Raw genomic sequence first — 10,861 nt, forward strand, 5'->3', positions numbered from 1 at the left:
AGGGTTGTGTAGGGTCCCCCAGATCCCCGTCTGTGCTTTCTTTCTGTGTCCTGACCACTCTGTGACCCAGCCAGTTGCAGGGTTTTCCCAGCAGTCTTGAACCCAAACTGAGGTCTTGAACATTCTCAGACACTGATAAAAGGATCTAGGGTGTTGCCCAAAACACTGAAAGAAACTGGCCCCGGCCCTGAGCCACATTCCTAAACCCTCATATAAACTCCATACCCTGACTTCCTAATTCAGAACATAGGTAGAAAACTCCTTTTCTCTTGCTGTCTTTCTCAAACATTGCTGCAGCACTGCTATGTAAGTCAGTCTAATAAATGGTTTGGACTGATCACCCCGGTGTTTTAGAGATTCTTTCTTTGAAATTGCAATCAGCCCCATCTCAGTGGTTTGGGGCATTTCCTTGTGGGAACCCCCATTCTGCTGCTATTGGGGCAACTCCGGCTATAGGACCAAATAAGCTGAAGGTCAAAGGTGAGCTGATGTGCCTGAGAAGTTTGGTTTTAACTCCTGACCTTGGGCAATCCACCCGCCTTGGCCTCCCAGAGTGCTAGGATTACAGGGGTGAGCCACCTTGCCACCTCGCCCTGCCTTGCCTGAGAAGTTTGGAAGCAGCGCATCTTTGCATTCACGTAGGAACACTGGGTCACACACAAGGCGTAGACTGTGGTCACCACTAGGTGGTGGAATTGCTGGAAGTCGCATTTCCCTTTAGTACTTTTTGGTATTTTTTTCAGATTTTCAACATTGAACATATGTTACTTTTGTAACCAGGGCTAGGGGGTGGGGAAGTGTTAGTTTCTTTTTTAAAAAAGGAAGTTCTAATTTCTCAGTGTTTGATTCAAAGATGGCAGAAGCACAGGATCTTGATGCTGAGCTGGGGAGATTGGAAGGGGTGGGGAGTGCTGCCCAGAGAAGTGCAGCCCTGGATTGTTGGGTAGCTTGAGCTCCATGGGGAGGGCTGGGGGGTCCATTTTGGGGGTGGTTGAGCCATCCTGGGGAGGGGGAAGGGGGCAATGGAAGTCCCTGAGTTCCACGGCCACAGCTTCACCCTTTCCCTCCCTGGCCCCAAGTGGGGCCTCAGGAGACTGGACACTTTGCCTTGTGTTTCCCGTTCCTGCAACCTGTGATTACAATTCTGGGCTGCCCATGAAAGGACCCAGTGACTACCCTTTGAGGGACCACGGCAGCCCCATTCCTCTGTCTGGATAGCTGGAAGATCGGCTGTCAGGGCTGCTTTTTCGGGGAGGGGGGGTTACTTCTTAGGAGCTAGAGTCCTGGATCATGACCCAAGGAGCAAACTGAACAGGTCCTTTCTACCCACTGTTGCCAGGGTTTCTAACTCAGTGGAAGGCGCTTATATGTGGGATCCCCTTTCTCACTTGACTCCCTCCCTCATCTCTACCCCTTGTGCTGGGGTATAAGACATGGTTCTTAGGAACTGAGCCCCGGGGTGGGGGGCGATCAGGGACACCTGGGTTCAGCCAAACTTAAAGGCAATGTCTCCCCTCACCCCCAGAGTTCACCAGAGGGGAAATAATCTTAGGGGTGGGTGCGCGGCAGGTCTCTTCCTACAACATCTGAGCTTCTCAGCAGGCCTTGGAGCAAATGGCTGTCTCTGGCAGCTGAGTCTCTGGGCTTGTGACCCTGGCAAGTGACTTGACCTCCAAGCTTCAGATCCTAACGGTGGTATCAACCACTTAGGGTTGTGGAAATTAACTGAGCTAATGCTGGTAAAACACTTACCATGGTATTTTACATAGCAGAGTAAGTTCTTTTTTTGAGACAGAATCTCACTCTGTTTTCTGGGTCAGAATGCCCTGGCGTCAGCCTAGCTCACAGCAACCTCAAACTCCTGGGCTCAAGCGATCCTGCTGCCTCAGCCTCCCGAGTAGCTGGGACTATAGGCATGCACCACCATGCCTGGCTAAGTTTTTCTATATATATTAGTTGGCCAATTAATTTATTTCTAGTTATAGTAGAGATGGGGTCTTGCTCTTGCTCAGGCTGGTTTCAAACTCCTGACCTCAAGCAATCTGCCTGCCTCAGCCTCCCAGAGTGCTAGGATTACAGGCATGAGCCACCACACCTGGCCCTCTCCATTTCTTTTTAAGGCAACAATATCCTCGAGATTGTTCCAAACAGCACAGAAAGACCTACCTCATTCTTTTTGAAATCTTGAAATCTTAGAAATGGGATTGTGGATCTAACAGGGTACATTCTGATATAGACAAACTGTTTTCAAAGAGTTCACATCAATTCTACCCTAAGAACCTTTCCTGCAGTGTTTGAGAGGTTCTGTTTCTTCACACCAAAGCTAATGTGGGTATTTTCAAATTTCTTAATCTTTTGGAATTTGATAGATGACAAACCACAGTGTTTACTTTTTATTTATGGATAAGTGTGAGCATACATGTTTTTCTTTTTAAACAGTTTTAATGTCTCTGATTTCCATTTTTCTGTGTGTGAGTGTTAAAAATATATTTATTGCCATTATAGGTTCTTGGAGATGCAATTTAGCAAAACCAATTCAAAATTAAACCTCATATGTCTCTCTTTTTTTCTGAGACAGAGTCTTGCTTTTGTTGCCCAGGCTAGAATGAGTGTCGTGGCATCAGCCTAGCTCACAGCAACCTCAAACTCCTGACCTCAAGCAATCCGCCCGCCTCAGCCTCCCAGAGTGCTAGGATTACAGGCGTGAGCCACCGCGCCTGGCCTCTCATATGTCTCTTAACTTATCAAACGGACTTCTGCTAATGTAATCTATAGAAATAAAAACATAGGATTATATATATACACACATATGTATATTTAATAGATATACAAATATGTATACACATATAAAGAAATGCTTAGCTGCAAAATTGTTGGTGATAGCAACAAATCTGGAATCAACTTGAATACCCATCAGTATGGGAATGTGTGAATAAATTTTAACTACCTTTAATGAATTGCTATTTTTAAAATGAGCTATATATATTTGGTAGGAATGTCAACTCAAACAATTTCTGTAGTAGTAATCAAAACGAAAAATTAAACAGGCTCTTTGGACAAGCTATCCCACTTATGCAAATTTATCATGGTGCATAGGCATCGAAAAGCATTATTAAGAAAAAAAGTAGAAATCTCAGCCAAGTCCTCCGCTCGCGGCCACACCCCCGGGCTTCGCCCCGCCCTAGCCCCGCCTTCGGGGCGTGATCACCGTCCCCAGCCCCGCCCTCTATCCGGGCCTCGCCCCGCCCCAACCATGTCTTCCGGGTTTGGTTCTCGTCCCGCCCATAGCCACGCCCGGCCACGCCTTCGGGGCGTGGTCCTAGTCCCCGGCCGGGGCCTCCGAGCCTGTCCGGATGCCGGGCTGGTCCAACCCCAAGACCCAACCGCGTTCCCGCGAGAGGAAAGTTCTCTGCCTGCTGCCTCGGCGCCCCCCAGGGCTAGCCCCGACCTGGTGTCGCTTCGGCCGGAAGCGGAAGTGCGTGTCAGCAGGATCATGGCGACTTTTGCCGAACTCCCGGACTCGGTCCTGCTGGAGATCTTCTCTTACCTCCCGGTACGGGACCGGATCCGCATCTCCAGGTGCGGCCCCGCCTCCAGGGGTGGAAGGGCTGGGCGGAGGGCGCCCCTGGAGAAGCGGATCCGGTCCCCGCGGGGCCGGGGTCGTTCTAACCGCGGGTCCCCTCCCCCAGGGTCTGTCACCGCTGGAAGAGGCTGGTGGACGACCGGTGGCTGTGGCGACACGTCGACCTGACGCTCTACACGGTAGGCGGGGCCGGCCCGGCGGCCTAGGCTGCGTTTGGGTTGACCAGACCCCGAAGACCACCCTTCCCACCCTGGCACCGTGCGTCGGGGCCAGGGCTCGGGATTTCGACCCAGGCAGTCCGGGGCCTATCCCGGTGCCGTCGCCTTCCTGCTCCTTGCCTACCTCCGGGCCTCAGTTTCCCCATCCCCGAAATGGGGATAAAGAACGATACTGTGACAGCCCCGCCGGGTCCTTTGCCCACCGCCCAGTGAAAGCCAATATACTGAGACAGCAGATCTTGCAGCGGGGAAAGAGTTTTATTTTGCGAGGCGCCAGGTGAAGAGATGGGAGTCATTTCTCAAATCCATCTCCCCAAGAATTTGAGAGAAAGGGTTTCTAAAGATAGTTTGGTGGGCAATAAAGGGCTCGGGAATTGAGTCTGCTGATGGGTGGGGGATGAGCTCCCAGGAGTGGGATGCAGAAATTATCTTCTCAATTGAGAGGTGTCCTGGGTAGGGGGTGTCAGGGCTGAATGTATATAACAAAACATCTATAGATACAGTCGTTGCCTTTTTTGAAATCCTCTTCATAAAGAACCACTATTATAAAGTGAATTCATATCCTTCCGTTTATGGCTGTATTAACTTCATATGTGTGTGTCCATACATAATATACAGTATTGTTAATGTGTTTCTGAAGTTTAGAAAATGCTCTTCTATCCAGATAATGCTATTTTTGACACTTTCAGTAGATTTAGGGGGTACAGGTGGGTTTTGTTACATGGATGTACTGTATGCTGGTGGAGTCTGGGCTTTTAGTGTGCTCGGCACCCGAATACTGTACATTGTACTCAATAGCTAAGTTTTCATTCTTCACCCCTCTGTCACTCTCCTACTTTCTGAGTCTCTAATGTCCTTTATACCACTCTGTATGACTCATAGCTTAGCTCTTGTTTACGAGTGAGAACGTGCAGTATTTGCTTTTCTGTGCCTGAGTTACTTAGGATGATGGCTTCTAGCACCATCCAAGTTGCTACAAAAGACATTATTTAATTCTTTTTTTATGGCCGAGTGGTACTCCATGGTATATATTATATATACCACTATATATAATATAATATAATACCATTATATATATTCTTTATCTACTCATTGGTTGATGGACACGTAGGATGATTTTCTCTCTTTGCAGTTGTGAGTTGTGCTGTGATTAATATACAAATGCAGGTGTCTTTTTGATATAACGATTTCTTTTCCTTTGGGTAGATACCCAGTAGCGAGACTGCTGGATCGCATGGTAGTTCTTTGAGAAATCTCCATACTGTTTTCCATAGAGCTTATACTATTAATAATTTACATTCCCACCAACAGTATTTAAGCATTCCCTTGTCACTGCATCCATGCCAACATCGATTATTTTTTGACTTTTAAATAATGGCCATTCTGTCTAGGGTAATTGGTATCTCATTACAGTTTTGATTTGCATTTCCCTGATGGTTAGTGATGTTGAGCAGATAGTGAGTATATATCCATCTACACCTCACTTTCATACATTGCTTTTGAGATTCTTATGGGCACATATAAATCTATTAAATAGTTCATGTCTTTTAATAGCTGTTTATTGAACATACCACAATTTGTATATCTATTTTCCTATTGACGGATAGGAAATCCCAGCACTTTGGGAGACCAAGGTGGCAGGATCACTTGGGATCAGGAGTTCAAGACCAGCCTGGGCAACATAGCAAGACCCCATCTCTACAAAAAATAAGAAAAATTAGCCAGGCATGGTGGTGCATGCGTGGAGTCCCAGCTACTTGGGAGGCTGAGGCAGGGGGATCACTTGAGCCCAGGAGTTCAAGGCTGCAGTGAGCTATAATGACACTACTGCACTCCAGCCTGGGTGACAGTGAGACCCCGTCTCTAAAAGAATAAAAATAATGATAACAATAATAGTAATACATATGCAGGATTCAAAATTCAAAATATGTAAAATAAGGTAAAACTCCGGTCTCCTTAATTAAGACCCTAACTAAACCCTCCTTCCTATGTCCTCCAAGTTAGCCTTTTCTGTCTCCCTAGAGACAGCAAATGCTTCCATTTTCTTTTGTATCCTTCTAGGGATATTTTCTACAAACAAAAACATAAACATATATTCTTTAAAAACTAAACAAGTGGTAGTGAGTGTCCACATTTTAAATTTCAACAGAAACCACCACATCGCTTTCCAAAGAAGCCAGACCAATTCTTCCCAACAGAGTTCGAGAAAAATCTGCTTCTCCACATCCCTGGCCATATTTGATGTTATGAACCTTAGAGAGTATTCTTGAAGCTGCACATCAGATACGTGAGCCTAAATTTGGGAGTTCACATCCTTCTCGTTTGTTGTGTTTCAAGAAGTTGATTCATTTCTTGATTTTTGTGCCCATTTTAAATTTTACCAACTGTGGCTTCTACCTTTGTGAGTTACTTTTCAGCGGCCACCATTTCTAGTGAATCAGTTTCTCTGAACCCAGACTTACAGGTCTAAATTTGGCCAGGAAGAATTGATTCCTTTGGCAAAAGTAATCAACAGGCCAGGTGAGGTGGCTCGTGCCTGTAATCCTAGCACTGTGGAAGGCCAAGGTCGGAGGATTGCTCAAGCCCAGGAGTTTGAGGCCAGCCTGAGCAAGAGTGAGACTCTGTTTTCTACTAATAATAGAACAAATTAGCTGAGTGTTGTACATGCCTGTAGTCCCAGCTACTCAAGTCTGAGGCAGGAGGATCGCTTGAGCCCAGGAGTTTGAGGTTGCTGTGAGCTATGATGGTGCAACTGCACTCTACCCTTGGCGAGAGAGGAACACCCTGTCTCAAAAAATTAATAATTAAAAAGTAATAAAATTTATGCTGTGCAGTTTTTTTTTCCTCTTTCTTTTTTTTTTTTTTTTTTTTGAGACAGAGTCTCACTTTGTTGCCCAGGCTAGAGTGAGTGCCGTGGCGTCAGCTTGGCTCACAGCAACTTCAAACTCCTGGGCTCAAGCGATCCTGCTGCCTCAGCCTCCCGAGTAGCTGGGATTACAGGCATGCGCCACCATGCCCGGCTAATTTTTTGTATATATATTTTTAGTTGGTCAATTAATTTCTTTCTATTTTTGGTAGAGACGGGGTCTCGCTCAGGCTGGTTTCAAACTCCTGACCTTGAGCAATCCGCCCGCCTCAGCCTCCCAAAGTGCTAGGATTACAGGCGTGAGCCACCGCGCCCGGCTCCTTTCTTTTTTTGAAATGGGTCTCACTGTGTTATGCAGGTTGGCCTCGAACTCCTAGGCTCAAGTGATCCTCCCAACTCAGCCTCCTGAGTAGCTGGGATTACATACGTGTGCCACCCTGCCTAGCTAATTTTTTCTTTTTAAGGTAAAATGTACATACAATGAAATGCCCAGTGCTATCAGTTTTATTTTCTTTGTTTTCTACTAAGTCTAACTCACCAAGATTAATTTTTGTAGTTTTCACTGTTACCAGGCTGTGATTCTTTTTTTTTAAACCTAAACCTAATTTACTCTGGGCAGTTTCAGCCTTTTAAAATTTTCGTCTGTGTTGCTTAGTTCTGCCAGAGGTGGTCATTAAGAAAGGGATAGCCAATAATCTGAGCACTTTGGGAGACCGAGGTAGGAGGATCAGGAGTTCAAAACCAGCCTGAGCAACTTAGCAAGACCCCATCTCTAAAAAAAAAAAAGAAAAGAAAAACTAGCCAGGTGTGGTAGTGTGTGCTTATAGTCCCAGCTACTTGGGAGGCTGAGGCAGGAGGATTGCTTGAGCCCAGGAGTTGGAGGCTGCAGGGAGCTATGATGATGCCACTGCACTGCCTGGGTGACAGAGTGAGACCCTGTCTCAAAAGAAATAAAAAAAAAAAAAAAAAAAGAAAGAGAAAGATAAAATGCCAGTGGGTTGCTTTGCTTGTTTTCTTGCTAAAACAGATAATGAGGATGCACTCTGGTTCTACAGAAGAGACTGTTAGGATCTTTCTTTCCCCCACTGGATTTGTTCAGAGTCCTAGCAATTAAAATGGTGCAGTTAAAGTGTCTCGTTTGTTCTGGGTAGGAGGCTGGGTCGGGAAGGGCAGAAGCCCAGGGGGGCACCAGAACCCTCCCATCCTGAGCTGTCCGTCTTCAGCCTCTTACCCAGCGCCTCAATCTCTGGCTCCTACAGATGCGGCCGAAAGTCATGTGGCACCTCCTTCGCCGGTACATGGCATCCCGCCTCTACTCCCTGCGGATGGGTGGCTACCTGTTCTCGGGCTCCCAGGCCCCGCAGTTGTCGCCCGCCCTGATGAGGGCCCTGGGCCAGAAGTGCCCCAACCTGAAGCGCCTCTGCCTGCACGTGGCCGACCTTAGCATGGTGCCCATCACCAGCTTGCCCCCCACGCTGCGGACCCTGGAGCTGCACAGCTGCGAGATCTCCATGGCCTGGCTCATGAAGCAGCAGGACCCCACCGTGCTGCCCCTGCTCGAGTGCATCGTGCTGGACCGCGTCCCCGCCTTCCGCGATGAACACCTGCAAGGCCTGACGCGCTTCCGTGCCCTGCGCTCGCTCGTGCTGGGCGGCACGTACCGCGTGACCGAGACGGGGCTGGATGCCAGCCTGCAGGAGATGAGCTACCTGCAGAGGCTCGAGGTGCTAGGCTGCACCCTCTCAGCCGACGGCACCCTGCTGGCCATCAGCCGCCACCTCCGAGATGTGCGCAAGATCCGGCTGACCGTGAGGGGCCTCTCTGCCCCGGGCCTGGCCGTCCTGGAAGGAATGCCGGCCCTGGAGAGCCTGTGCCTGCTGGGCCCCCTCATCACCCCAGAAATGCCCTCCCCCACTGAGATCCTCTCCTCCTGCCTCACCATGCCCAAGCTCAGAGTGCTCGAGCTGCAGGGGCTGGGGTGGGAGGGTCAGGAAGCCGAGAGGATCCTGTGCAAGGGGCTGCCCCACTGCATGGTCATTGTCAGGGCCTGCCCCAAAGAGTCCATGGACTGGTGGATGTGACTGCTCCATCCGTCCTTGGAATCCAGCCCAGCTTTTACCGTTGAGCCCCAGACCCTCTGCGCAGCACTTTGAAGAGGGCAGGTAATCTAGCTTAAAGGCACTGAAGGCCCCAGGTAGACAGAACCGGGGCCCAGGGGCCTCCAGACCATTGGAATCATTGTTTGCCAGCTGTGTGGCCTCTCGGAGGCCCAGTTCTCACATCTGGAAATAGGGAAGACCATAGCTACCTCATGGTTATGTTGCAAAGCCTTACTCTGAACAGCTACCGACCCCAAGAAGGCTCTCAATGAAGGGTCATTCCCAGGGTTGTCCTTAGGAATGGCATGGAGGCAGAAGGGTGGGGTTAAGAGCCAGGGGCAGCCAAGCCCCGTGGCTCATGCCTATAATTCTAGCACTTTGGGAAGCTGAGACAGGAGAATCACTTGAGCCCAAGAGTTTGAGACCAGCCTGGGCAACACAGCAAGACCCTGTCTCTACCAAAAATAAGCCAGGGGCACCTGCAGGGCCAAGCCCCCTTAAGAGGCCTAAAAGGACTATCTCTGCATCTGCACCCACACACCTATGCACCATTTGTATACCTACACACAGAGGGAGAGAGCAAGTGAGACTTGGCTTTGATGATCAAAATGTTCATAAAGGTTCTCAATTGTATTTTCTGTATTTTATATTCTGTATTTTCCATGTTTTCCATAACATATATTATTTTGCTATTAAAAGAAAAGATCATTTTTTTCCAAAGAAGCATCCATTTTATTCATTCAAGCAATGTTTCTTGAGCACCTCCTATTTTGCAGGCACTGTTCCAGGTTCTGGGGCCACAGCAGTGAACAAAAGTGACAAGACCCTGCCCTTGTAGAGCTCAGAGGGGAGAAGGCAGGACAACAAACAGGTAAGCACAACTGAATGATTTGGGAGACTCTTAAGACAATAAGCCAAGGGCCGGGCATGGTGGCTCATGCCTGTAATCCTAGCACTCTGGAAGGCCTAGGCGGGAGGATCGCTCAAGGTCAGGAGTTCGAGACCAGCCTGAGGAAGAGTGAAACCTGGTCTCTACTAAAAATAGAAAGAAATTAGTTGGCCAACTAAAAATGTATAGAAAAAATTAGCCAGGCATGGTGGTGCATGCCTATAGTTCCAGCTACTCGGGAGGCTGAGGCAGAAGGATTGCTTGAGCCCAGGAGTTTGAGGTTGCTGTGAGCTAGGCTGATGCCACCACGGCACTCTAGCCCCGGCAACAGAGTGAGACTCTGTCTCAAAAAAAAAAAAAAAAAAGAATAAACCAGGGTCACCATGATGGAGGCATAGTTGGTAAAGTAAGCAGGGCTTCTGGGCTGAGATCTGAGGGGTGAAGAGAAACCAGTCATGGGAAGAGCTCAGGAGGAAGAGGAAAGACAAAACCGCTGACCTAGGAATGAATTTGGCATTTTCCAGAAATAGGAAGAAGTTTCCAGTGGTGGGAAGAGCAACAGAAAGTGAGGTAGGAGTCTGGGCACAGTCGTTGACATCTATAATCCAGTGCTTTGGGAGGCCAAGGCAGGAGGATCGCTTGAGGCCAGGAGTTCAAGACCAACCTGGACAACATAGCAAGACCCCATCTGTAAAATAATTTTAAAAATTAACTGGGCATGGAGGTGTATGCTTGTAGTCCCAGCTACCTAGGAGGCAGAGGTAGGAGGATCATTTGAATCCAGGAGTTCAAGGTTACAGTGAACTATGATGACACCACTGCACTCCAACTCAGAAGACAAACCAAGACCCTGTCTCTAAAAAGAAATAATAATAATAATTTTAGAAAGTGGGGTTGGAGAAATAATGGGGACCTGGGCAGGCAGGGCCTTGCAGGTGGCTCAGGTTTCAGGCTTCAGTAAGTAGCAACTCCTTTTCCTGCTCTTTGAGTCTTAACCACTTGTAAGATGCAGGTGTCAGATCATGATTGTGTGCACCCAGCCATGCGAGGAGTGTCGCTTCTGATCTGGGCTGGGTGGGAGGGTGCGTGTGGCTAAGCTGGGCTCTGTGGGCTCACCACCTGCCTGGAAGACCAGGGTGTCACCTCTGTGGAGGGCACAGACAGGAGACAGAAGGGGGCTGAGCTGGGTACACTCAGTCCCTTATT

At 48.4% G+C, this 10,861-nt stretch overlaps 1 protein-coding gene across 4 annotated transcripts; it reads left to right on the plus strand.

The window, feature by feature from the left end:
* Positions 1-3,308: 3,308 nt before the first annotated feature.
* Positions 3,309-9,489, plus strand: FBXL12 (F-box and leucine rich repeat protein 12). Of its 4 annotated transcripts, none has more exons than XM_012790690.3 (3): positions 3,309-3,553; positions 3,690-3,762; positions 7,927-9,489. In XM_012790690.3, the coding sequence occupies exons 1-3, from the start codon at positions 3,354-3,356 to the stop codon at positions 8,746-8,748; spliced, it is 1,095 nt and encodes a 364-aa protein (XP_012646144.1). In that variant the 5' UTR covers positions 3,309-3,353; the 3' UTR covers positions 8,749-9,489. The 4 variants fall into 4 exon arrangements, with proteins under 4 accessions (XP_012646144.1, XP_012646146.1, XP_075854393.1 ...); XM_012790692.3 differs by having other exon boundaries at positions 3,403-3,579; XM_075998278.1 differs by lacking the exon at positions 3,690-3,762 and having other exon boundaries at positions 3,419-3,579.
* Positions 9,490-10,861: the final 1,372 nt, after the last annotated feature.

This window comes from Microcebus murinus, chromosome 27 (genome assembly GCF_040939455.1).
Source record: "Microcebus murinus isolate Inina chromosome 27, M.murinus_Inina_mat1.0, whole genome shotgun sequence".
In the NCBI taxonomy this organism is placed as follows: domain Eukaryota; kingdom Metazoa; phylum Chordata; class Mammalia; order Primates; family Cheirogaleidae; genus Microcebus; species Microcebus murinus.

Bases quoted from the DNA above. Each gene is read 5' to 3' on its own strand.
- FBXL12 (XM_012790690.3), top strand. From the start codon at position 3,354: ATGCCGGGCTGGTCCAACCCCAAGACCCAACCGCGTTCCCGCGAGAGG. The intron at 3,554-3,689 runs GTACGGGACCGG...CCCCTCCCCCAG, and splicing joins AGATCTTCTCTTACCTCCCG to GGTCTGTCACCGCTGGAAGA. The intron at 3,763-7,926 runs GTAGGCGGGGCC...TGGCTCCTACAG, and splicing joins TCGACCTGACGCTCTACACG to ATGCGGCCGAAAGTCATGTG.